Source organism: Xenopus laevis, chromosome 4S, assembly GCF_017654675.1.
Source record: "Xenopus laevis strain J_2021 chromosome 4S, Xenopus_laevis_v10.1, whole genome shotgun sequence".
Classification (NCBI taxonomy): domain Eukaryota; kingdom Metazoa; phylum Chordata; class Amphibia; order Anura; family Pipidae; genus Xenopus; species Xenopus laevis.
The window spans coordinates 21,061,263-21,088,243 of NC_054378.1; the positions used below are offsets into that span (position 1 = coordinate 21,061,263).

The 26,981-nt window shown below is 45.4% G+C and overlaps 1 protein-coding gene across 18 annotated transcripts in view; it reads right to left on the bottom strand.

Annotated features, from left to right (window-relative positions):
- Nucleotides 1-11,536: 11,536 nt before the first annotated feature.
- nav2.S (neuron navigator 2 S homeolog) overlaps nucleotides 11,537-26,981 on the bottom strand; it is a 178,454-nt gene continuing 163,009 nt past the window's right edge. For 9 of the 18 annotated variants that reach the window (XM_041561025.1, XM_041561023.1, XM_018260325.2 and 6 more), the window contains 22 exons: nucleotides 26,821-26,981; nucleotides 25,912-26,100; nucleotides 23,857-23,909; nucleotides 22,939-22,962; nucleotides 22,760-22,834; nucleotides 21,083-21,166; nucleotides 20,877-20,988; nucleotides 20,274-20,422; nucleotides 19,954-19,962; nucleotides 19,530-19,702; nucleotides 19,236-19,389; nucleotides 18,896-19,058; nucleotides 18,639-18,736; nucleotides 17,778-17,873; nucleotides 17,509-17,677; nucleotides 17,194-17,429; nucleotides 16,064-16,218; nucleotides 15,905-15,976; nucleotides 15,435-15,631; nucleotides 15,173-15,291; nucleotides 14,634-14,837; nucleotides 11,537-14,502 (listed from right to left, as the gene is read on the bottom strand). In XM_041561025.1, coding sequence (XP_041416959.1) covers nucleotides 14,380-14,502; nucleotides 14,634-14,837; nucleotides 15,173-15,291; nucleotides 15,435-15,631; nucleotides 15,905-15,976; nucleotides 16,064-16,218; nucleotides 17,194-17,429; nucleotides 17,509-17,677; nucleotides 17,778-17,873; nucleotides 18,639-18,736; nucleotides 18,896-19,058; nucleotides 19,236-19,389; nucleotides 19,530-19,702; nucleotides 19,954-19,962; nucleotides 20,274-20,422; nucleotides 20,877-20,988; nucleotides 21,083-21,166; nucleotides 22,760-22,834; nucleotides 22,939-22,962; nucleotides 23,857-23,909; nucleotides 25,912-26,100; nucleotides 26,821-26,981 — 2,815 coding nt within the window. In that variant the 3' untranslated portion in view covers nucleotides 11,537-14,379. The remainder of the gene's footprint in view (nucleotides 14,503-14,633; nucleotides 14,838-15,172; nucleotides 15,292-15,434; nucleotides 15,632-15,904; nucleotides 15,977-16,063; nucleotides 16,219-17,193; nucleotides 17,430-17,508; nucleotides 17,678-17,777; nucleotides 17,874-18,638; nucleotides 18,737-18,895; nucleotides 19,059-19,235; nucleotides 19,390-19,529; nucleotides 19,703-19,953; nucleotides 19,963-20,273; nucleotides 20,423-20,876; nucleotides 20,989-21,082; nucleotides 21,167-22,759; nucleotides 22,835-22,938; nucleotides 22,963-23,856; nucleotides 23,910-25,911; nucleotides 26,101-26,820) is intronic. The other 9 variants (XM_041561021.1, XM_041561017.1, XM_041561028.1 and 6 more) reach the window with 3 other exon arrangements.

The window sequence follows — 26,981 nt, forward strand, 5'->3', positions numbered from 1 at the left end:
GACTGATCTGTAAGGATCACCAGTATACCCAGATGTATAAAGACTATGAAATTAAGTCAGACAGATAATTCTAAAAGTTACAGATAAAGATAAGTGAGACTATGTTAAAACTGTAATTTTTGTTGGAGCACTGAAACAATGTTGCCAAGAGATGGCGCTGTGATAATGAGTATAAATTGTAACCTCACAGATGTATCAGTAATTTGAAAAAGGGCTACAGGTGAGCCCGAAACGTCAAGTTTGTTGAAGATCTTGAAGCCATGTGCTAATAATGGCTTTTTAGACTATTAAAAAAAGGAGCTGTGTCATATATTGGAATACTTTGTGAAATCGGTTGGACAGTGGGCCACTGGACACGCGCACCGCCAGAATCATTAAGAGGTTAATAAGTGCTGACTATAAAAAGCTTATCTGGCCGGTAAAAATGCTGGTTGATCCCAATATTATTAATAGGGAAAAAAGATAAATATATAGGAAGGCGGGTATTTTTTTCCAGAAAAGGTGGCAACCCTAACTTCAACTGTCAGTACACTTGGCTTCCCAAACTCTCTCAGCTCCAGAACACAGACACCTCCCTCCCCAGGGGCCACAGACTCCAACTCCATGTGCATCACAGGGTCAGATGGGTTGGGGGGATCACTGTGTGTTTGGGGTGCAATAAACTTGTGCATTTTATCACCAGGTTTGGCAGATATTTCTTTATTTTGCAGGGTTTTACATTTTTCAGTGTCAGTGAATTTACTTTCCTCTCACTGCTGTATCCTGCACCTGCTGCTGTTTATTCACATTATCTGCAAAAAAGAAAAACTTACACTCGCACACCCTGGCCGTCCAAACTCAAACGAATCCCAGGTGCTCGATGTTAGAGGAATTGGGCAACCTCAAAAACAGCGTAGACACAGAACACACCGGCACAACATGGGTAATTCTAGCAGGTTTAACCTTGCTTTTTTATACATTATCTGCACACACAGGGTCACATTCAGGCTTTTGCTCTTTCTTCTTACCTTGTTTCCCTGGGGGTAATGCAGGATTCAGCTTGGATTCTTCCTGGGGGGGTTTCTCAGTGGGAGCCCCATGCCGGCTTCCAAATTCCTGGGCCCGAGCCACTTGTACATTCCTTTGTTTTTGTTTTCTGATCTCAGACTTTTCTGCATCTCCTAATGACTCTCACTGCTGTTTCTCCTCCTTGATCTTGGGGTTCCCAGAGAAGAGGAGCGCATCTTTAGCCTTGTATGTTCAGCCGGAAGGCTAGGCCCCAAAGTCTGGGCCTCGCTTTGTCTGCTAGCCCGACCAGCCCTAGCAGGGCCTGGGCTTGTTCCGGACATTGCAGAGCTCTCTGACACACGACTGCTTGTAATGGGGATCAGATAGGACCTGTGCAGCCACTGGGACAGAATGTTCTGTTATACAGATAGCTAGAATCTCAACTGCCATAAAGCAGGACAGGACTGCTGCTTCCAATGGGGATCAGATAGGATCTGTGCAGCCACCGGGACAGAATGCTCTGTTACCTCCCAACTGTCCCGTTTTTAGAGGGACAGTCCCTCATTTGTACTGGAAAGTCCCGTTTTCTCACACAGAACAGCCACAAAAAGAAACAAACTTTCTAACTTAATTGGCTTTTGGCAGAGAGCCCAGAACTGCCAGGAGGTTCAGATTAGATACTTTTGTAACAATTTCAAGATAAGTAAATAAGTAATTGTAACAAAATAAGATAAGAGGTCCCTTGGGAGAAGTTAGACTCACTTAAAGGGCAATTCACCTTCATTACCAAAAAAAAAAAAAAATCAAAAATATGTTCAAACTTTCATAAACTGCCAAATTTTGGAAAATGAACATAGTAATTAGTAAGGGGTGTGGCCACAAAAATGGGAGTGGTCAAAAAAATTGTTGCGCTACACGAGCCAGCTTTTGTGTCCCTCTTTTTCTTTCCAAAATGTTGGGAGATACAAGATAGCTAGACTCTCAGCTGCCATAAAGGAGGGCAGGACTGCTGCTTCCAATGGGGATCAGATAGGATCTCTGCAGCCACTGGGACAGAATGCTCTGTTATACAGATAGATAGAATCTCAGCCATAAAGCAGGGCAGGACTGCTGCTAACAGCTGCCTTAATCGTGTGCCAGTTTATATCAATATGTGCTATTCAGATGAATACAGGCTTACAGCTGGTGCAGACAGCAGAGAAAGTGTGTGTCCCCGGGGCCCCGGCTTACTTACTAATGTGACAGCCTCTCTATGATCCTGACTATATTGTGCTGGAGCAGCTGAACCCGCCAGGACTAATACCCCCACTGGAGAGTCACTAAGAGCTTGGGATACACTGACTTGTCTAATTAGAATTCTAATGATGATAGTAAATGAGGCCTGACACTTCAATCTGTCCGTCATTGTTCCCTGTCCACTTGCAACTCTTCATATTTCCTATATAGGGGGGCAGTCAAGCCTCTGCTGGGAGAGACGGGTGCAGCTGAGCTGAGGATGCGGATTAAATACATTAACATTATTCCCATATTTCAACTGCCCCCTGTCATATTTATATTCCCCTAATACTTACCCCCTGCCCCCTCCATACAATACCATGATCCAGCAGCTTGGCCACTAATTGTAATCCTCTTATTCACTGAAAGGAGCTCCATGAATATTGGTCCCCAACGTTTTCCCTTCCCAGCAGCCTGGTACCCTCAAACCCCCAGCCAATTAGCTTCCTGACAAGGCTTTAAATGCACCTCATTTCCCTGTAACAGAGAATCAGCATCAAAATGGTAGATTATCTGCCCCCACAGCCCACCCTTTCATTAATTCTCTGTTCATTTGTAGAAGAAAGTTTCCTTCCTTTCATGTTGTGCCCCCAGATTTCTCTTACTGCAATATACATGCCTTGCTTTATCTCACAGATCACATCTGATCCTCATCGGAAGCAGCAGTCCTGTCCTGCTTTATGGCAGCTAAGATTCTAGCTATCTGTATAACAGAGCATTCTGTCCCAGTGGCTACACAGATCCTATCTCATCCCCATTGAAAGCAGCAGTCCTGTCCTGCTTTATGGCAGCTGAGATTCTAGCTATCTATATAACCAGGGGTAGGCAGTGGCAGATTAATGCACAGGCTACCCTTTAGCCAAGGCCAGATTAGCGTCCCCGGCGCCCGAGGTCCTAGCGCCGTGGTCTGCACGCACCCCCCTCCCGCGAGTACGCACATGTGCTATTGCGCTGGGGAGCGATGGGGAATGCTGTGTTCCCAATGCAGCTGGGTGACATGCCGCCCCTAAACTTTTGACGCCCTAGGCCCGGGCCTATGAGGCCTTGCCACAAATCCAGGCCTGCCTATAGCCTAATTCAGGATTCAGTTATTTGCACTGCTGGCAGTGCCGGGTCACGCTGGGCAGGCGCCTTAGGCAGGCCCGGCAGTTGCAGCGCCTGTGTGCATGCGCGAATATGCGCTCGAGTGCGCATGCGCAAGTTCCTGCTCGCGCGCGCATGCGCAGAAGAGAAAAGAAGTGAACCGGACTTGGGGTAGGAGACAGGTACGTGCCTGGCGCCCCCTCAGCTTTGCGCCCTAGGCACGTGCCTACTCTGCCTACTCCTAGTTCCGGCCCTGACTGCTGGTTTCGGATGGGCACACCTGCTTGGAGAAGAAGGCAGACAAGTCATGTGTGCCCAGATATGTGACGTATTATTTGCTCCTGCCTCTGGCGCCTGCCTACGGAAACAGGGGAGTGAGTGTGTGTGCATGCATGCGGGGGTGGGTTGTTGATAGGCATTCTTTGCCTTAGGCGCATTGGTAACTTGGCCTGCCCTGTGTATAGTATAGTACAGATTATTAGCAGTGGCGTAACTACCGGGGGAGCAGGGGGTGCAATTGGGCCAGGGCCCGCACCCCCGCAGGGCCCCCTGGCAGTCACGCGCCCACTGCAGCAGCTGTAGCGCCGCACAGAAGAGGGTGGGGGGCAGGGGCCCAGCTGCACGGCCCACCCCCACCTAGTTCCGTATCTGATTATTAGTGATGCCCAGCAGGCCCAGACTGGCAATCTGTGGGTTCTGGCAAATGCCAGAGGGGCTGCTATAAGGTCCCATAGAAAGTCAATATTTAATGGGCTGCTGGGGGCTGTTTGGTCCTCTATGTGGGCTGATTGGGCCTCTGTGTACCTGAAATGCCAGGGCCTATTTTAATTCTCAGTCCGGACCTGATGCCCAGACCCGGACTGGCAACTGCTGGTTCTGGCAAATGCCAGAGGCGCTGCTATAACTTGTCATAGACAGTCACTATATTTTGGGCTGGTGGGAGACTGTTTGGGCTGCTGTGTGGCCTGTTTGGGCCTCTGTGTACCTGAAATGCCAGGGCCTATTTTGAATCTCAGTCCAGGCCTGGCGATGCCCCTGTTGCTCATGTGCCATCCATCTACAGCGCTTCAGACACATATTCTCTTTCTTTCATCCTTTCTATCCTGCTGCTCCCTCCCTCTGGGATCCCTAAATTCATCTGTGAGGAACCCGTTCTCCCAATCTCTTCAAGAAAAAACGAAGAGTCTGCCTTTTGGAGCACTAGAACATTAGTATAGTCCTGGCACCCATTAGGCAATGCCTTCACCTTGTGCACTTCCCCCTTCCAATTTGCACCTGTATATTACCCACCCACTTAGACTGCAAGCTCTATGGGCCAGGGACCTCCTTCCCTCTGTCTCTTACCACATAGCACTTAAAGGGATTGTTCACCTTTGAGATAACTTTTAGTATAATGCAGATGATATTCTGAGATAATTTGCAATTGGTTTTAATTTTTTATTATTTACAGTTTTTGAGTTATTTTGCTTTTTATTCAGCAGCACTTCAATTATCATTTCAGCAATCCGGTAACTAGGGTCCAAATTCCCCTAGCAACCATGCATTGATTTGAATAAGAGACTGGAATATGAATAGGAGAGGCCTGAATAGAAAGACGATTATTAAAAAGTAGCAATAACAATACATTTGTAGCCTTCCAGAGCATTTGCTTTTTAGAAGGGGGTCAGCGACGCCCATTTGAAAGCTGCAAAGAGTCAGAAGAAAAAGGCAACTAATTATAAAACTATAAAAAGTAAATAATGAAAACCAATTGAAAAGTTGCTTAGAATTGGCCATTCTATAACATACTAAAAGTTGCCTTAAAGGTGAACCACCTATTTAAGCTCTGTGTACTTATTTAAGCTCTGTGTATATTTATTGAGTAATTTTATATATTGTACTTTTATTAACTTTACTAATAAAGTGAAATCCATAGAGGCTACCAATATGGTTTTGTAAAGGCGCCCCCTGCTGGACCCCTGAGCAGCAGAAATCTGTAAAGGGAAGTGATGAGACGGACACATGGATTAGTGACTGGTTGCCAATGGCACAAGCAGCTCGTGTTTATTAAATACATTGAAAGGGCCTTGCTACTGTCTCCATCTTGCCCTACTGTTGTCTCTGTGTCTCTCACTGACTCTTCTTGCTTTAATATACCTGGTTTTATAGTAAGTTAGGTTGAAAAAAGACACACGTCCATCAAGTTCAACAATATAAGTGATACTGACATTAAAAAGACTTTGTAAAATATGCATTTATATTAAAAGTTACCTATGGGTCATGTTGATTTATTTTCAGGTTCAGGTTTATTTAAGTAAGTAATTGTTAGTTGAAGTTCCTAAACCTGACTGTTTTGCTAACCTGACTGTCCCATCTCAACATGTCAGTTAAAGTTTCTAATGCTAACAGACTCCTGCTGCACAAACATGGCAGCCCCCTTTATACAGGGACATGGGGCATCAGACAGGTAATGTAAAAGCATTATGCAAATACTTTATGGCAAAGTTATAAGTAGCTTTCAAAGGCAATATTATGCTAGATGTAAAAAAAAAAAAGTTTAATTTCTGGTGTCAGTATATCTTTAAGTCTATGTATAACCTGCCTAACTGCCAGTTGATCCAAAGGAAGGCAAAAAACCCCATTTGAAGCCTCTCCAATTTGCCTCAGAGGGGGAAAAAATACTTCCTTAAAATGCAACCGGACTAGTCCCTGGATCAACTTGTACTATGAGCTATCTTCCAATACCCTGTATTCCCTCACTTGCTAAACACTATCCAACCCCTTCTTAAAGCTATCTAATGTATCAGCCTGTACCACTGATTCAGGGAGAGAATTCCACATCTTCACAGCTCTCACTGTAACAAACCCCTTCCTTTCAGAACCTCCTTCTAATCGTCATGGGTGACCCTGTGTTAGCTGAAAAGACCTACTGGTAAATAAAGCATTAGAGAGATTATTATATGACCCCCTTATATCAGTGATCCCCAACCAGTAGCTTGTGAGCAACATTGTAATGGTTGGCACCCTGAATCTAGAACCAATGCCAAGCACCCTTGTCTCGGCTCATGCTTCTGCCTATAGCAGCCGCCTTTGGCCTCGGGAGGAGCCCTCAGCTACTCAGATGCCACCAGGTCTTAAAACGAGAGGTGTAAAGGTGGCCATACACGGGCCGATAAAAGCTGCCGACAGACCAAGTCGGCAGCTTATTGGCCCGTGTATGGGGGCCCCCGACGGGCTTCCCCGATCGAGATCTGGCCGAAAGTCGGCCAGATCTCGATCGGATGGGGTTAAAAATCCCGTCGGATCGCGGCCGCATCTGTTCGTTGATGCGGTCCCGCGATCCGACCGCCCGTTTGGCGAACGCTAGGATCCGATCGTTGGACCCTAGGGCCCACGATCGGATCAGCCCGATATTGCCCACCTCAAGGTGGGCATATCGGAGGGAGATCCGCTCGTTTGGCGACATCGCCAAACGAGCGGATCTATCCGTGTATGGCCACCTTAAGGTGAAAGGTTCTAAACAAGCAAAGGGTCACAACTGTAAGCAAAGTCTTTTGGGCAGAAGGTCGTGGTACAAGGTGTAAGACAGAATCTTCGTCAGGACAGCCCAGGACGAGGCAGGCAGAGAATAAGCGAAGTCAGGCAGGCAAGGGTCAAACCGGAAGATCAATCCGAAGGGATTTAGCAGAAGAGGTAGTCGGTATACAGGCAAGGGTCAGGATCCAGAGGTCAGAATAGTCAAAAGCCAGGCAGGGGTCACAACAGGAATCAAACAGGTGCAAAACAGAATAGCACAAAGCTCAAATAGCACTAGAAACAAACTCCTATAACGGGCAATGATAGAATAAATGAGCTCCCTTAAATTCCCACTACAAACTTGCGCCAATGCGCACGTTTGTGCACTGGCATCATCACGCCAGCACGCCCGCGTCAATATAACAAATGAGACGTGGGCGCACTGCCCTAAGTAGCCACAATGGCGGCTGAAGAGGAGCGGCGCAGCGGGCGTCCCCGCCGCACCACTGGACCACCAGGTACGGTCTTTATTACAAACATGTTGCTCTCCAACCCCTTGGATGTTGCTCTCGGGGTCTTCAAAAGCAGATGCTTATTTTTTGAATTCCAAGCTTCAGAATAGGTCAGAATAGTCAAAAGCCAGGCAGGGGTCACAACAGGAATCAAACAGGTGCAAAACAGAATAGCACAAAGCTCAAATAGCACTAGAAACAAACTCCTATAACGGGCAATGATAGAATAAATGAGCTCCCTTAAATTCCCACTACAAACTTCAGAATAGGTCAGAATAGTCAAAAGCTTGAAAGCAAGTTTTAATTGCATAAAAACTAAATATAGTGCCAAGTAGAGCCTCTTATAGGCTACCAGTCGACTTAGGGGCTACCAAATAGCCAATCACAGCCCTTATTTGGCACCCCAAGGGACTTTTTCATGCTTGAGTTGCTCCCCAAATCTTTTTAGATTTGAATGTGGCTCACGGGTTATAAAGGTTGGGGACCCCTGCCTTATATAGTTATACATAGTTATCATATCACTCCTTAAAGGACCAGTAACATCAAAACATTTTTTTTTTTTTAAAAATTCATTAGTATACATAGAAAAAAAAACACCAAAACTTTAAAATTGTAAAGCCTTTATTAAGAAATAACTGACCGAAACTCTGCTTGCGCTCCTCTTCAGAAAAGGCGACATGACGACAATCCATTGTGTAACGCTCAATTTCTCCTCTCCTGTAAGGAAGGCAGGGAGGAGAAATTGAGTGCAGCACGATGGATCGCCCAATCGCTTTCTGGAGAGGAGCGCAAGCGGAGTTTTGGTAAGTTATTTCTTAGTAAAGCCTTTATGATTTTCAAGTTCAATTTGTCTTGGTTTTTTAACAATGTATACTAACAAATTTTTTTCACATATTTTTTTGATATTACTGGTCCTTTAAGCAACTCTTCGTCAGCGTGAACATCCCCAATGTGGCCAGTCTTTCCTCATCGTTAATATTTTCCATACATTTTACCAGCTTAGTTGCCCTTCTCTGTACCCTCTCTAATACAATAATGTTCTGTTTGAGTGATGGAAACCAAAACTGTACGGCATATTCTAGATGGGGCCTTACCAGTGCTCTATACAGTGGAAGAATGACCCCCTCCTCCCGTGAATCAATACCCCTTTTAATACATCTCAAGACCTTATTTGCCCTTGATGCTGCTGACTGGCATTGCTTGCTACAGCCAAGTTTATCATCTACAAGGGCTCCAAGGTCCTTTTCCATAAGGGATTTGCCTAGTGCAGTCCCATTAAGGGTATAAGTGGCTTGGATATTTTTACATCCCAGGTGCATGACTTTACATTTATCAACATTGTACCCGATCTGGTAGCCAGTTTCCTATCTATGTGCAAACAACTTCATTAAGCCCAACAGACCTTAGTTTAGAAAGCAGTCGTTTGTGGGCACGGTATCAAACACTTTGGCAAAATCCAAATAGGTCACATATACTGCCCCCCACTGTCCATCATTTTACTTACCTCATCATAAGTAAGACATGACCTATTCTTCATAAAGCCATGCTGATTGCTGCTCATAATGCCTTTCACTAGGACAAAATTTTGAATGTGATCCCTTAACAAGCTTCCAATAACTTGCCCACCACAGATGTGACTTACTGGTCTATAATTGCCAGGCTGAGATCGTAATCCCTTTTTAAATACTGAAATGACATCAGCTTTTCTTCAATCCATAGGTACCATACCAGATGAAAGCGAATCAGAGAAAATCAAAAATAGGGGCCGGTCTAAAACTGAACTAAGCTCTCTTATAACCTGGGTGTGTATGCCATCTGGCCCTGGAGCCTTGTTTATATTAATTTTTATTAAAGCTTTATGGATCATATCCTGAGTCAGCCACTGACTAAATTGAGCTGAGCCATCAGTGCAGCTATGAAGTGAGCCTGGGAACTCAGACTCCTCTATTGTATACACTGAAGAAAAGAACTGATTTAGCACATTTGCCTTTTCTGTATCTGTTATAACCATACTCGTACCATTATTTAAAGGCGCAACACTCTCAAACTGCATCTTTTTACTATTAATATACTTATAAAACTTTTTAGGGTTAGTGTTAGCCTCCGCTGCAATGAGCTCCTCATTATCTATCTTTGCCTTCGGAATTGCTGTTTTTCAACATTTATTATAGTGTTTATATTCATTAAATGCAACTTTTGTCCCAACAGACTTGCAGTTTTTAAAAGCCTTTCTCTTCTTTCCTATTAAGTTTTTTACTTCTATATTAATCCACATAGGGTGATACTTAAGAGCTTCTGCATTTACTCTTTAAAGGGGTTGTTCACCTTCCAACACTTTTTCCAGTTCAGTTGGTTTCAGACAGATCACCAGAAATAAAGACTTTTTCCAATTACTTTCCTTTTTTTTTTCAAAATCTAAGTTTATTGTCCCTGTCTCTGGTGTTTGTCTGGCAGCTCAGTAATTCAGGTGCAGATTTTGAACTTACAATTTCGCTACATTTACAGGTAGTTGATACATTTTCAGCAGCATCTCTGGAGTATTAGTAACTATTGCATCAATTCCAACAGCTGCCTGTAATACAATTCAGGGATTATGCTCAGTAGGGACAAACAGAAGAAATGTATCAACTAAATTTATCAATTTAGAACAGTTTACAGGTTCGGTGACCCTCCTTTCCAGAGCTGCTTTAGAAGGTGAAAAATGTCACTTTACACTTCAATATTACAAAAATAGTCACACATAGAAAATAATTGGAAAAAAGTCTTTATTTCTGGTGAACTGTCTGAAACCAACTGAACTGAAAAAAGTGTTGGAAGGTGAAGAATCCCTTTAAGGGAATACATTGAGAACAGTAATGATTAAATATAATTTTAAATGACAACCATTTCTGTTCTGTGTTTTTAGCGGAAAACGTAATGCCCCAATCAATGCTATGATATGATATAACTTTATGATATAACATTATTGTCACTATTACCCAGGGGTTCAATGACTTGCACATTTGCTATAAGTTCTGGGTCATTCGAGATCACTAGATCCAGAATAGAATTTTTTCTAGTTGGCTCCTCAACAACCTGTGCCATAAAATTGTCATGCAGCAAGTTTATAAACTTGTTCCCATTAACTGATCTGGCAATACTGTTGCTCCAATTAATATCTGGGTAATTACAATCCCCCATTATCACTACTTCCCCCAAACTAGCAGCCTTTTCTATTTGCATCAGGAGTTTAGCTCATCACTTACATTAGGGGGTCTATACCATACACCTACAATCAATTTGCTGGACTCTTTACAATCATCTGCTGTTCCTGGCTGTAGTTCTTCTGTGAGGCCCCACTTAGTACAAAAAGGAACCCCCTTATTCATTCCCAGTACAGAGAGACAGGGCAGAGCTAGGGCAGAGCCATACACAATTTATATAGAGCTTTCCTATAGATTGTGAGCTGTATGGTGCAGGCACGTATGTGTTTAAATTACATTAGCTGCAACCCTGTTGGAGTCCATGCCTTGTACAGCACTGGGTGCCCTGGTGCTATATATAAACACCTACAACTCCATCTCCAATCATATAGTTCTAGCACCACCTGCTGGTGGTTTCCTATACTGCAGGAAAGCTGAAAAGGGATCCAAGGAGACTGAAACACAATTAGCACCCAAAGAGAAATGCACTGATCAGGCAGCACCAAATGCACCCCTGGGCCCCATCAGGGCTAAGAGACCCAGTTTTGGCCTGCTGCTCCCTGAGAAAGTATAGGGCTCATGTGCTGCAGACAGGGTGCAAAGTGGACTCCTCCGTGGTTTTTCACTGTGCACCCTGCACTGAACACTCTCTGTGCCCCAGGAATCCAGTGTTCAGCATTTAGGTGTCACCCCCTCCCACCCCATAAAATAGGGATCACATGTGGGTGCAGGTTGCAATAGGGCCTTATGGTCACCCCATTCCCTAAGGACAGAGCTGTCCTGCACCCCAAGTGCACCCCTGTTGCAAGTCCAACCCTTATCACTACGGGATGCTCTTATATGCTCCTGCACTTGTAGCAGTTTTAAATGACCCCTACAGTATTGGCAATTGAAGAATTGGGGGCCAGTCATTAACCCACCCCTGAATGAAAGCTCCAGGAACAAGAAGAGGCGACTCCCCCTTTGGGGACAGTACTGAGAATAAGAAACACCCACCCAAGCTCTGAATAAATAAGGGTCAGTTTATTTCCTGGGTAATAATTTAAGACAGTACAATCATCATTATTAGCGCTAGACATGATCTGGGCAGATCATGCACCAAATAAACCAATAGAAAATAAGATCAGGAGGAGGGGGTTGGGTGGTGTGTGGGCTCCTGATTCTTTGTTAAAAAAGGCTTAGAAAACATCATCAAAAGGCAGCAGTTTGATCAGATATTTACAGTGTATGTCACACGCAGAGAGAAATGTACAGCTGGTTCTCAACATCGACACTTTGTATCCACAGGGGAAGTAGAAAGAGACGGGATTCGATACGCAGACCTTGGGCCCAAATGTACAGAACAAGGGGAATCAACTCGAGCGCAGATACTGTATCCCCTACTACCCCCTCCCCCAGCTCTTGCACAACTACACGACCCAGCATCTGACCACAGTGCATGCTGGGAAATGCAGCCAAAGCACCTGGAGGGACAGAACTGAAAAATCCTGAATCTGAAGGAACTGATTTTGGGTCTCTGTGAAGCATAAGCCAAGTGTTGCATAGAATCTGGTGAGGAGACAAGATAAGGCGAAAGCCAAGTTAGCAGCTCACTCATGCTGCAAGTCTCTGACTACAATGGATTGCACCAAGTGGGAGACACACGTCTATGAAACACCCGTTGCAGTTAGGCTGCATTTGTGTTGCTATGGCAGCAGGTGCCTGAGTAGCGACAGTTCCCAAAATGGGTCTGTCCCCTTAATAACAGCAGAATGACTGAGGGGGTCAGAGGTTTGTTGTGTAGAAGAAGCCAACGCTTAGCCCCCTATATATGTAAATAAGGATTTTATTAACGAGGGCTTGTGTGACCCTCTTCGTTTTAACCCCACTAACGATTTTCGTAAAGGGCCGGTAAAACCAGAGAAACTGAAGGTCGTTGACCTTTTGCCAGGCTGCATAGAGGTAACGTACACTTCAGCTCTGAGTAATAGTCACCTCCCAAAGCTCTTCCCCTTCTTCTGAGGCTGAATGATCTGCGAACAGCTAGGAGTGTACCCCTAACTCCATGCCATAGCAGTTCTGTTACAGACCCGGGAAATGGAGCCACATGTCTGTACTGATATAACTGATTGTCCCGCAGACTCATCCATCATATACGTGTGTGTGGCCAGATTGATCCACGACAATATCATCAGTTATTTTTGATCCATGCAGGACCCAGTATGGCAGCTCCCATAGTTACAATGAACTTATTTCCATAATTAGGACATCCCACGGACATGAACAGAAACCTGTGTACATCTTAATGCTACTGGCACCAATAGCAGCCCAATGGGGGGGATTGTGCAGCCAATGATAGAATCCTCTGCTCTGGCCAAAATAACTGAACATTACAGTGAATGCAGCTGGGCACCACCAATGAGGTATTTCACAATATAAAAGGTGCCCGATACCCATATATATACGTATATATTAGCAGGGGGGCCCACACACATGGCTGATGGGACTGTACAGCCCCCTATACTATGTACCTTACATTAAATGCTGATATTCAGGAACTTTAATCTCTAATCCACTCGGCTTGGCTACGGGTACTGGTCCCTATAAAGGAGGCAATGCCACTGAGATCACAAGAACATACGGAACTGCCCCCACCCAGGGGTACGTGGATCAGCGGAGCAATAATAACAAGTAAGGCATCATTATAAAGGGCAGCACCAAAACAGAACAGATGAAACTTTTTGCACTTATGTCGGGTCTCATGTCTTACCTGAGGTACAGGTGTGGCAGCTGGAATGATGGGCACAGCTACTGCCACGCACAGTGCAATTGGGATGAGGTGGCACTGGTTCCCAACATAAGTCCGGGTAAACGGTGCCTTTAATATGGGAATGTTAGAACACATGGGCCCAAATCAGTCACTCTAGCTACTAATCAGACGTGCGCTGATAACTGAGTGTTACTTGCCGATTGGCTGCTACGAGTGACTTAATTTATAACATAAACCAATGCCCTTACCCTGCACCTTGGCACCTGAAAACAAAAGAGTTCTGCTAAAATTCTGATCCAAACCCACCATGTGCCGTAGCCTCAAGGCTGCAGTGGTAATTTCTGACCCCGAGTCTTATTTGATTGAAATAATAAAGCGCTGTACCTGGGTGACGGAGCTGGTCTCATACAGCAGGCATGGTGAGACTACAAATCCCAGTATCCCTCTTACAGCCCCCACCTGCCCGAGGCATAAGGGGAGTTGTATGTATGTGACACCTGGAGAGGGGGAAGCTGCCTTTCCCTGTTCTCAACAAACCCCCCTGGAATATGTAAAGGAAACGTCATCGATAAACCAACGCTATTGTTAAAACAGAAGCGACACGTGTTGTCATGGTGTTAAGTGTGCGACGCTCCCCACCCCCAGCACCAGCGTTTAACGCTACAAGAAAGAAGAGCACCATAGTAGAGTCACTCCCCGCGGCTGAGGTTACTCTGTGCAGTTGGTGTGGCCAGCACCCCATGTCTGTGTGTTTGGTTATAAGCAGCATAGGTCATTGTATCGTCCAATCCCAGTCCTGATAGCGCACAATTCCGCCCACTCCGCTCTTCTCTTCAAATATACAAGTAAAATATATTCAGTGTTCCAGACATGATGGCCTATTGCAACAAGACATGAGAAATAGTGCAGCTCACATACTCATGCCTTGTCCAATAAAAACAAAGATTATTCACAGGGCGTCCAGCGCCCGTGGTCAGTCTAAAAAGTCTTATAATAAAGTGTCTTATTCAGGCAGCTGGCAACCCCCCTGAGGCCGGGAACCAATTCCTCCCAATAGAAAGGACGGTGGCCCATAAGGGAATTCCAAAGGCAGGTGTCACAGCGTCGACTCCAGGGAAGTGTCCAGGTCATCCTGGTGGCTGTTGCTGTTTGAGTCGCTGTCGTAACTCTGAGGGCTGGAGTAATTGGCCGCCTCCTGCAGTCGCATCAGCATGTTCATCTGCAACACACACCACTGTGAGAACCACAGGCAAAGCCTAGTGCCAGATGGGGCAGGTGCAATATGCAGCCCCAGGGGCAAGAAATTGGTCTGGCATCAGACAGAAGTGTAGAAATACAGTGGGTTCTTACCAAAGGGTCACCTTCTACATCACTGGGTGCAGCTTGTTTGCTGGACGTTCCCTCTCTGGGTGCAGAGTAGCCATCGAAACCAACATCTTCCGGCCTGAGCTGGAGCAAGGGGGGCCACTCATGCTGCTGGGGTACGGCCGTCCAGGGGTAGGTGTCCATCACCCATCTGGCGGGGTCTTCCCAGGGGGCTCTCCTGCCATAGAGCTAATGTGCAAGAAAGCAAACGTTGCCATTACATATAAATATAACACAGGAAATGTCAGGAAGAGGAAATGTAAATGTCACACAGGAAATGTCAGGAAGAGGAAATGTAAATGTTACACAGGAAATGTAAATGTTACACAGGAAATGTAAATGTTACACAGGAAATGTCAGGAAAAGGAAACGTAAATGTTACACAGGAAATGTCAGGAAGAGGAAACGTAAATGTTACAGAGGAAATAATTTAGAGACAATGTAAACATTAGGAAGAAGAAATTTGATCATTAAAGGGAATAGTGAGAAATAATACGCAGATGCAATATTGATATTGGTCTCACCTGCAGTCCTTCTCTGACAGCCTCTAGGAGGTAGGGAATAATGGAATAATTCCACAAATCAGTAAACCAGACCCTTGAACCATCCACATCTATGGGGCAGGAGAGGAACAGTCGTGGGCCTATAGGGGAAGCAAGAGCAGAAAGTAAGTACATGATGGGACCCCGCCAGGCTTGGAAATCTATCAATGCCCTATTTCAATCTATTTGAGTGAACTCGAGTCAATGTACAGGGTGTAACACAAGAGACACGAGCCATTCTCACCGATGGTCACATCCGACGAGCTGTGCGTCTCCAGGAATTTGTTCAGATGTTGCCAAACCTTCGGGATCCAGTCGATGATTTTCACCAGTTCTGGATTTCTCGTTCTGGAGCTGATCTCTGTTTCTATGAGTTTCCTTCTGAGGTAGCGGCCGAGGAAGCCCTTGATGGGCTCGGTGTGATTGGCGCACAGCACCCACCTGGATGAGAGGCAGGAGAGGTGAGAGGCACCCCAAGGGTAATGATCACATGGAGAAAACACCTTCCTGCTTGGGTTGGATCCTTCTTACAGTTTCAAATAAATAGACGGACTTAATAATAAAACCGCTAAAGTAGAATACACATGGTATGGATAATGTTTCCCACGGACAAAAATTAAGATTTCCCCTTAATTTTTACTAAAGACATTATTTGTCTAGGGGAGCTGCTCAAACACAGGGTGTTCCCAGAGTATTCCGATAATTATGCAATACCTGAAGTTATGATGCAGCTGCAGATTGGGGGTGGAGGAGGTCGCTTGGTTCATGGTGCCGATGATATAGGGGCTGGAATAAAGACAGGAGAATGAGTCAGACTCAGTGAATCAGTTTATAGATTATCACTGACAGCAGCACAGGACTCTGGGCACTCACCATTTCTGATATTTGCAGTTCAGAAGCCCATTGAAGATCTCTCCCAGGGAGCTGACATGATGCAGGTTGTCTAGTATAATAACCAGAGGTACGTCGGCCGAGTTGTTCTGGTTGCTGCACTGCTCGGCCACGTGGGAGAGGTACTGGCGCAGCTCCTGCAAATATAACATCACAATTGGTTGCAATACTTCACACTGATACTGTGGGTGCTACACCTTTCCTTCAGGACCCAAGCCTGTGATTTTGCATACAGCTCTTATACCAGGTTGGGGGGGGGGGTGTTCAAGGTTCTGTGGTACCAAGAGATTCACTCTCAGAGCCTTGAGCCACCCCACCACCACCAGCTTCTAAGAACTGAACAGCTAAGGGTAGCAGTAAATGAACCCCAATGTCACTTTATATATATAAACCTCAGGCTTTCTCGGCTCCCAACCATTAGATGTGAAAAGTACAGTACAGGTCTCGGACACGTTATCCAGAAAGAGACAAATTATGGAAAGGCTGTCTCTCATAGAATATTTTATCCAAAAATGTTTGAAATGATTTCCTTTTTCTCTGTAGTAATAAAACAGCTTGTACTTTATCCCAACTAAGATATAATTAATCCTTATTGGAGGCAAAACCAGCCTATTGGGTTTAGTTCATGATCTTCTAATAGACTTAATGTATGAAGACCCAAATTACGGAAGGATCCGTTATCTGGAAAAACCCAGAGCATTCTGGATAACAGGACAGATACCTATATATATATATATATATAGATGTGAATGGAGGATCAGCACTCACTTGTAGTGAATAATCTGGTGGTGCTGTATTAGGGTTGCACCGAATCCACTATTTTGGATTCAGCCGAACCCTTGAATCCTTTGCGACCGTTTAGAACAGAATCCCAATTTGCATGTGCAAATTAGAGGTGGGAAGGGGAAAACATTTTTTACTTCCTTGTTTTGTGACAAAAAGTCTTAAAAGCTTAAGGCATGAAGATCCAAATTCCGAAAAGATCCATTACCCAGAAATCCCCAGGTCCCAAGCATTCTGGTTAACAGGTCACATACCTGTATTATATTTCTAAACCAATAGGGAAACAGTATATTCAGTGGCAGCGAGGGAAAGGCTACAGAGATTCTTACCTTGCTAGATTTATGATCTACATTAAAGGTAGCGATGACCCCGTCAGAAAGCTCCCGCCCTTCCCACTGCACCAGGTACTCTGAAAGTCGATTGGCCAGGTAGGTTTTGCCTGTGCCGCTAGGCCCAGACAAGATAATCCTCCTGTGCTCCATTAACAGTGAGATGTATCTCTGTAATATTGGCTTTGGGATCAGCGTCTCAAACACCAGGCAATCCAAACTGCTCTGAGGGAGGCCTGTGAGACAACAGAACAAGTCAGCATTACAAACATATTATATATATATACCAACCCCACACATCTGTGGTACACTTACCTCTCATAGTGACACAGATGGTGTTGTTTTCCCCCACCAGATATCCACACGGCAGCAGCTCGGGGGTCTCAGAGTTACCGGTTCGCTTGATGTCGCCAATATTGTAGCCTAGTACACTGTCTGAATTGAGGCCCAGCTGAGTAACTGGATCAACGTGGATGATGTACTCCTATAAAGACAAGGGCAGAATGTGTGTGTAGCAAGCAAAGGCAATTTGTGGCTTTCCTAATATTGCTGAACCACATCTCTCCGATCTCATGTAGACTTACCTTGAACAGTCTCTTTACCACCCCGTCCAGAACGTCCCATTTAGTTTTACCGCCAACGCCGATGCAGCCAATCAGGAAAAGCCGAGGTCTGGCATCCTAAGGATTCAATATGGAATGTAAAATTTTAGACACCTTAAGATAACACAATAGGCACACACTTCCAAATCTACAGAGGCATTTATGCAGATGGAGAAGTACAATATTCTGGAATTGCTGTCACAGTCCCCTGACTTGAATATCATGGAAAATCTATGGGTTGATTTGAAGCAGGCTGTCCATGCTCGGCAGCCATCAAATTTAACTGAACTGGAGAGATTTTGTATGGACGAATGGTCAAAAATACCGCCATCCAGAATCCAGACACTCATCAAAGGCTACAGGAGGCGCCTAGAGGCTGTTACATTTGCAAAAGCAGGCTCAACTAAGTATTGATTTAATATCTCTGTTTACACCTGTCAAATTCTGTTATGATGCATATTGCATATTTTCTGTTAAAGCTCAGCCAATGATAAACAAAACTCCAAAGAATTAAGAGGGGTTCCCAAACTTTTTCATATAACTGTGTATCTATTATACACACCCTTTATACTACAATATATAATATAGGCCAAGCTGTTTCCAGTTAAAACAATTTTTAGATATTGCTATTTATTGTAGTATGCACGGCCCAATCATGTGCAAGACAATTCCAGAAAAAGACACATGGGGGCAGTATTTCCTCTCATCCCCCTGCCCTGTAACTTCTATGTTTTAATGTTCAAGTGATAGCTAATGTTCTGATTAAACAAAGCCGCTCATTCTAGTGCTAAGAAGACACCTCCGCTATGCAGAAGTATACCAGAATGCTCAGCCAGTCCTTACCTCTCGCCACTTCATTTCCTCGGAGAGGTTAACGACGATCCGAACATGGCGGCTTTCCTTTCGCATGGTGCCATCGGCAGCATCATCTAGCAGCATGTCTGTGTGAGACAGCAGAGCACATAAGGAGTTAATTACACATAATGATCACTATATGCTACACGCAAAAGCCCAGTGATTGGCTCACGATTGCATTTGTTGCAATGGCCGGAGCTTGGAAGATGAACAGAAAGTTGTGTATTTGTTGCAGTTGTACCCACCAAGGCTGGAGGACTCGGTCAGGCTGAGGCTGTGCTGAGAGGGCCCCATGGATTGTCTCGGGGAGCAGGAGGACAAGGAGATCTGGGATTGGGTCCTGCTACACTTGCCGTGATTTTCTGCCTTCAAACTGTCATTCTCTGCTTTCAGCTTCTCAATCTCCGACTGCACAATAAAGCGAATACATGGTTACCAGGGGGTCCCGTAGCCAAGATATAAACAGCACTCATCCTAAGTGTCTCAGGGTTACAAGGACACTGGGAGTTGCAGTACAACAATACTGATGTAGAATGGGGTGGTCTAACTGTGAATCCCCCGGGGTGCCCTCTAATGGCTTATTACCTGCATGCGGTTCATGGACTCTCGTAGTTGGTCCAGTTGGTGGGCGGAGCTCAGGGCCTCCAGGCGGATGTCTGTCAGTTTCATCTCTTTGTCCCTCAGCTCATTCCGTAGCTGCATGACACTCTCTGCCTCGTTCTCCGTGAACTCAGAAATCCTAATGTGGGAATATGATAATAATTTGTCGAATGGTATGGAACGTGCATCAGTGCTCTGGAACTTGGCACAGCCCTGTGCACCGCTGAAACCCCCCCCCCATGGCATTCAGCCAGTAACATGAAGGAACAGGTCACTTACAGAGAGCTGGAGTGCGAGCCTCTCAGGCGAGGGGTGGACATGGCAGAGCCATTGTGGGGCAACTTTGGTGATGAAGGGAGGGAGTAGTCAGTCATCTCCTCGATATCGGAATGAGAAGAAGCGGATTTGGGGGACTTCTTCTTGCCGAAGGCTTGTTTGAAGGAGCTGCGCAGCTGGAAGAGAAGGCAGAACATGTAGTAGGAGAAGGACAAACAGACATGTGTTCAGACATCATGACTATGAAACAGATACAAGCAGAATGGGATGGATAAGCAGAACCTGTGGTTGGGATCCTGGTGGCGCCGTGGAATAAAAAGAAAAGTTAAAGACGAGTGCAGGAATGGACGAGGGTGCGGGTGGGAATGCGGTTACGGATGAGAATGAAGGATGTGGGTTATGGTGGGTTGGATTCTGGAGTCCTTACCTCATTCACCTGCCAGAGGGTGGGCAAGCAAATAGCAAAGGGGAGAGAAAACAAAAACAAGACACATTTAACCAGAGAATTAAAGCGACAGTAACACCAAAAGCCTTTGTAATGGAAATGTTAGACAATGGACCCCCCCACCCCATTGCAGCAATTTCCGCTCAGCACTGAGCATCAGACTGTCTGTATGCAGCAAGGAAACTGCCCACCAATCACATTCACTGCCAGGCAATGTTGGCCACTTTGACCCATAAGGACACAAAAATAATGGAAAACACCTTTAGTAACCAAAGGATTAATATATATATTTTTGTACTTACCCAGTTTTTCCTTTTCTTGTTCTTCGAATCACTGTCCACGTTGCTGCCCACACTGGAGTGGCTTGTGGTGCTGTTGATGCTGGAGACGCTGTCAGAGGAGTGTTGCCGGCGGATGCGCAGGTCGGGGGCCTGTGAGGTCCCATTTCCTGCTGGAAAATAGGGGGGGCAAATGAATTTGGGATAAAACCCAGGGACAGAAGTCTCCAGTTTGCTCAGGGTGGGGGTAGATAAACAGTAGGTGCTTTGGTTCCCTTGGTGCCAAGGGCAGGGGCATCACAGCATGTGGTAACCCCATTGTTTTGATTTATAAAGATTTCCATTTGAGCCTGTGGTGGATCACTATCAAAGAGAAATGTATAGAGGGCTGATGTTATTACAGGATCAGGATACTGGGCTCTGGGTAAAATTTACCTCTGATAATTATGGTAACATCTTATTAGGTGATTAAATAATAATAACAACAGGCACAATAAGCCCCACCTCCCACTCCCCGGCCTCCGAGACGCTTGTCTTTGAAATCCTGGCTGGCACTTGCATCAGAAATTATCTGGAGGAATCTCAGGGCCCTCAAGAGCTCCAATTATCTTCAGCGAGGAGTCTTACCTTTACAGTCCAGCTCTGGGGTGTTGATTACTCCGTTAATAGCAGCCTGGGCCGCAGCGTTCTGTTTCTTTAAGAGGTCGATGGTTTTCCTTAACTCGTTCAGCTCTGAATCCTGGAGAGGGAAACGCATGAGAGATATCACAGGGGCAGAATGGCAATTGCTGGGCACAATGGATCTGTCTGCTCAATGCCCTGCCGATACCCACCTTCTGCTCTGCAGACATGGTCAGGCTCTGCAGCCGGATAGTCATGTTGCTCAGGCTCTGCTCGAAAGCTGCAACCAGGTGAGCCTGAAAGGAAAGAAAAAGAACAACAAAGAGGGGCAATTTCAATATATGGCGGCAATAAATATTCAACTTTTCAAAGGTTTAGTTATAGTCATCATTATTCAACAGAGCACTACCAGGGGGCAGTACAGCAACAAGTACATAGTCCAGTAACCCATAGCAACTACCGATATACTTGATTTCAACCAGGAGACCATAAAATACTGCTTGCTGACTGGCCGATCAGACTTAATACACTGCTCCTATTCACTGATACCCCCCATACATGAGGGATGGGTGAGCCAGATTTTGTTCCCACAGTCATAGGCCTTCAGGGAGTTCTGACAGGCGACGAGATGCAGTTCTACAACATTGATAGGAATTTCCATGATATTTTATTAACAAGGTATCCGCTTCAGCTATACCAGGAACCGGCTGCTAGCGGCAGGGATTTTGGTCCTTAAAGGGTGAGTAAACCTTTAAAACAAGTGAATGTAAAACTGATGAGGGGGCTATTCTAAGAACTTTTGCAATTTACATTCATTATTTATTTTCTTTTAATTCCATGATATTAAGGGATACATGTACTGTTAATATGAATGAATTTTGTTACAACAGCGCCACCTGCTGGTCAGTTTCCCATCAGTCTGACCACCAAGTAGTCAAGGAAGTTGTCAGGAGAAAAAAAAAAGGCTGCTCTGAAGTTCTTCTGCTTAGGAAAGGTTTGAGAAAGGTTTCTAATTTGATCTCTAAGCAGAAGAACATCAGAGCATACCTCTGGGCCCTCCTACAGGGTCTGCTTTCTCTTTTCCCTGCTGCAGCTTCTGCTGAACTACAACTCCCAGAATCCCTTACAGGCAGTGGTTTATATAAACGGATTCAGTTCCGCCACACTAACGGAAGGATTGTAACAAATAATTGATATAGGAGATGTTGCTTATATCTAGGGGTGCTTTCCTTTATGCTGGCACTACAGGACCATGCCCTCCTGCCCCCAGGAGCACAGTTACAGGATTTTGTCTCTTGGGAATAAATACATTGTACTGTGAGCAATAGGCAGGAAGGAGAATGTGTTTGTTCTGCCACCAAAAAGATGTTCATTGGTGCACAACAGAGCAGCTCGGGGGCCTCCGCTCAAACATTTGCAGAGAAAACAAAGGCACAATGAGCACAAAGGCATCAGGATGTGTGTCTGCACGTTCAGCCCCTAAAGAAACACACAGCTAGCCTGTGAGAACAAACACTGAGACAGCCGCATGATACCGGGGCTTTAACACGTGGGATTAACACATGTCTGCCTCTCATGGCTGGATTTCCCAGGGTAGGGAAGGGTACTTGGCCTGGACCCCCTGCAACACAGGGGTCCATAGAGGGAGAAATTGCATCCTGATATTCCTATTATATACAGCCTGGGGCCCTCCAGCTGTGGTGGAACAACTGAGCATGCTCCCTGAGCTGTATCATTCAGCCAGTGATAAAATGTGATACATTAGTATCATTAATAGGAAGTTGATATTACTGACGACTGCCTACAACTCGCATTTAACTGTCACATTTAGTGAGTCGGAACCCGGCTGGGAAACTTGAACGTGGGTGTGGCATATTTTCAGCACTTACATTGGCACTAAGCTGGGTAGTGAGGGCAGACACCTTCTCCTGGGAGGAATCCAGCTCTCTCCTTAACTTGCGGATCTGAAAGGAACAAAGCAGAGGAGTCATTGAAGTGCCACCTGGAAACTGAGGCTGTGTTTACTAGGAACGGAAAGGTCAGGAAAGATCAAAACAGCAGGACTGACCTCTGAATGGCACTTCTCTTCAGGCTGGAAAAAAAGAGAAAAAAAAAACCCTTTAAATTAATTGATTTGGGACTTTTTTCCCTTTAGTGGTGAGAAGAGAAAAGGCAAGAAGCAGCAGTTGGGAGGCCAGGTGATGCGTTTAGCACCTAAGCACTGGCCTCCATACACCCCTGCTGAAAGAGGAGCCCTCCTGGCTCACATTCCTGACTCAATACGCCAGTCACTTAGAGCAGCCAAGCATGGAAGTGCCGGAGCAATCAATGATTCATTGTGTGGGAATGGTAATGAGGTGACTGGACTCTGTGTAAGGTGGGAAGCTGCTGTCAGACAGGATGCGAGGGGCTGGGGAGCCCCAATAAATCCCTCATAGTGTTTCCCAGGTTTCTTTAGATCTGCTGCTGGGATGTTAAAGGGGAAGTACACCTTAAAGTTAACTTTAAGTAAGTTAAATAAGGGTTATTTAGCAACTTTTCAAATACATTTTTTTCATGTTATAGTTTTTTTAATCTTGTGTCTCTTTTCAGCTTTGCAATAAGGGTCACTGACCCAGGCGGCCCATAAAGATTGCTCTGTGAGGTGACAAAATGTTATCATTATTCTTACTTGTCATCACTTCTCTTTCTATTCAGGCCCTCTCCTATTCATATTCCAGTCTCTCCTTCACACCATTGCCTGGTTGCTAGGGTAATTATGACCTTAGCAAACAGGCCGCTGCTGAAATGCCAAACTGGAGAGTTGCTAAATAATTATAAAAAACACAAATAATGGGAAATGAAGACCAATTGCAAATTGCCTCTGAATATCTCTGTCTGCATGGCAGTGAATATCAAGGTGAACAAATGGCACTGAACTACAACTCCCAGAAGCATCCCTGCCAATCCTGGGGGCCCTAGAAAGCATTATCCGGTCGGTACTTACAGTTGAGTACACGGAGGAAGTGCTGGAAACAAGAGACAAGGAGGATCCATGCACTGCAAGACAAAAGGTACAGGTTTATAAGGCACAGCTCTCCAAACAGGGGCACTGTCACAATAAAGTAGTCATTTGGGGAGGAAATGGTTATTTCTGACAAATTCAGCCTTGCTTTATGGCAGGGATTCTAGTTGTACCCGCAGACACATGGCAGGATGAATCTCATTCTTTATTTGCTAAGTATTTACAGTACTGCTGGCAGGGGAGCCAGAGGCTGATTGAGGTAAAACTATTGAATGTTTGAACTCGGATCGGATAAAAGTTACAGAACCAAAATAACTGGATTACAAAAAAAGGAAGGAAGTAAATGATGGAGGAAATGATGAGAAACTAGTATCCCTTTAATATGCATCTGATTCAGTACAGTGTAGTGCATGGAGAATAATATAAAGCATATGGTGAGAACTTCATGTGAATAAAAAGCTGCAAAACAAACAGAAACACATCTACTTTAGTGTATCCTGAACTACACAGAGTGCAGTGTAAAGGGCAAGTACCAAGGGGGTGACCTTAAAATCCAACACAATAATGGCATCATCTTAGGAGCACGTCTGTCTTTAAATGTGATGGGACCCATAATAGGTACCGCTCAACTGTTTCTCAACTGTTGCAGAACTACAAAAGTTTGCACCTCCTCCGATATGTATAAATACAAATATACAGAGAAGGAATGTTCTGGGCACACAATAAGCTATACCCTCATACTGTCTAAGGGAATCAATATGGCAACTCCCAGGGAGAGATATGAATGCACATGTTGCTCTCAGTAGAACATTAGAGGAAAGCCTCAGGGCTCTAAGGATATCAGATACAAAACATGATTCTCTCGCTCTGCTCTGAGTCAATAGCGCCTCCTGGGGCTCATCTTATCATTTTGTCAGAAACAGCCCAGGGGGCACCGCTCCCCAGTCACAGATGAGGCTGCTCTCCCAGGGCAGGTCAGAGCAATTTAACTGTCAGCTCTTGGGGGGAGGTGTATGGTGCACAACAGTACAGTACAATACCAGGTACAGTTTTACAGGGTTAATTTGCACCAATGCTTAGTCCCTGTGCCCCGTATATATGAGGCCTGAGCAGTGTCGCTTATACAGTCGTTGGCAGCTCCAGGGCTTGGCTCTTTCTCATTTCATCATTTTCTGGCACCTCTCGAGGGAAACGAGACATATTTGTATTTTCCCACAAATATAAATTCTATATGCTGCCTGAGAGGGGGCACAGAGAGGAGACAGATAGAGGCAGTTACTTGTACCTGTCAGGGATATGATTTACTATCTGCACCCCGAGGCATGTGACGCTGCACCCCTCAATGGGAATCACAATGTCTGAATCGTTAGTGGCGGGTTTCCCTACGGCAAGAGATCTCGGCTGAGAATCAAGTAGGAGCCGCCCTTGGCAGCGTATTAATATAGTGGGTGGGGGTCCCTGCTTTGTTGGAGGGGGGTTGGGAGACATATGTTTAGGGTATCCACCCTGATACCCTCCAGCTTATCCTGGTGCACTAGAAAGTTGTTTTTCTGATACTCACAGGAGAAAGAAAAGTTGCACTCAAACCCGCACTAAAGGTAAGAGAGGCACCCAGCAAGGGTCAATGTGTGATGATGACCCACCCGTGATGAGAGCTCAGTGAGATTTCGAGTACGAGAACCGAATCAGTGGAAAATAAATCCCTTTAAGATCTTTTCCCATGTGAGAAAGGAGAAGTATTTGCCGTTCAAGGTGAAGCCACAGCAGCAGCCACCCCACACAAATACCAGGATCTTGTTTATTTTCCTTCTGGCCTTGGATGAACCAGAGAGTCTTGTGAAGGGCACACAGAGTTGCTACACAGACCTTCTATTCCCTCCTCACTCCGCTGCTGTTATTATTAAAGGGGAAGCTGTACTACTCTCAGCACCAGCCAATCAGAAACAAAGATACAAAGATACCAAGGCAGAGCCCTATTGTGGTTACACACTGAGAGCCCGACACATTGTAGCACACACAGTGGAGTAACACGCTCACCTTCCTCAAAGCCATCCCGGAAGGATCCAGAGCGACTCATGGTTCTGGTCTTTTCATCCAGCGACATGGAGCTGTTGCGGAAGCGACTTTCGCCATAGGGGTCCCCAGGGCCGTCGGTGTTGGAGAGGCTGTGCGTGCGCAACATGGACTGATTGGACAAGCACATCTGGGAGGTCGTTGTTGGACTTGCTAAAATAAACAATAATATCAGATGTCAGTATCAGAGTAAAGCACACAGGGCCAGGTCTGGACTGAGAATCAAAATAGTAGGGATGCACCGAATCCAGGATTCGGTTCGGGATTCGGAAAAAATTCGGCCTTTTTCAGCAGGATTCGGATTAGGCCGAATCCTTCTGCCTGGCCGAACCGAACCCTAATTTGCATATGCAAATTAGGGATGGGGATGGAAAATGCGTGACTTTTGGACACAAAACAAGGAAGTAAAATGTTTTTCCCCTTCCCACCCCTAATATAATATGCAAATTAGGGTTCGGATTTGGTTCGGTATTCGGCCGAATCTTTCACAAAGGATTTGTGGGTTCGGCCAAATCCAAAATAGTGGATTCGGTGCATCCCTACAAAATAAGCCCTGGCATTTCAGGTACACGGAGGCCCAATCAACCCACACAGAGGCCCAAACAGCCCCCCACCAGCCCACTAAATACTGACCTTCTATGGCACCTTATAGCAGCCCCTCTGGCATTTGCCAGAACCCACAGATTTCCTGTCCGGGCCTGCACAGGGCCCTTTAAGGGCCACACTGCCTAGGCAAGTACATTGGGGGTGGCTCTGGGCTTACCTAAAAACACACTGCCCAAACTGAATGGTGAGAGGTAGAAGAGGAAGTGAGGGGTGCAAGAGAATACTGTCCCCTGCAAACTCACAAGGAGAGGGAGATGCCATACTCACCGAGCTGTGAGAAGTTGAAGCGGGTGCCAGAAGGCGACGTGATGCTGGAGCCGGGGGAAAAGGGAGAGTTACTCGCAGTATCTTGCAACCCCCCAGAGGAATGAGATCTCAGCCATTCTTTGGCATCATCCTGGCTTCGGATCTGAGAGGAAGGGGCACAC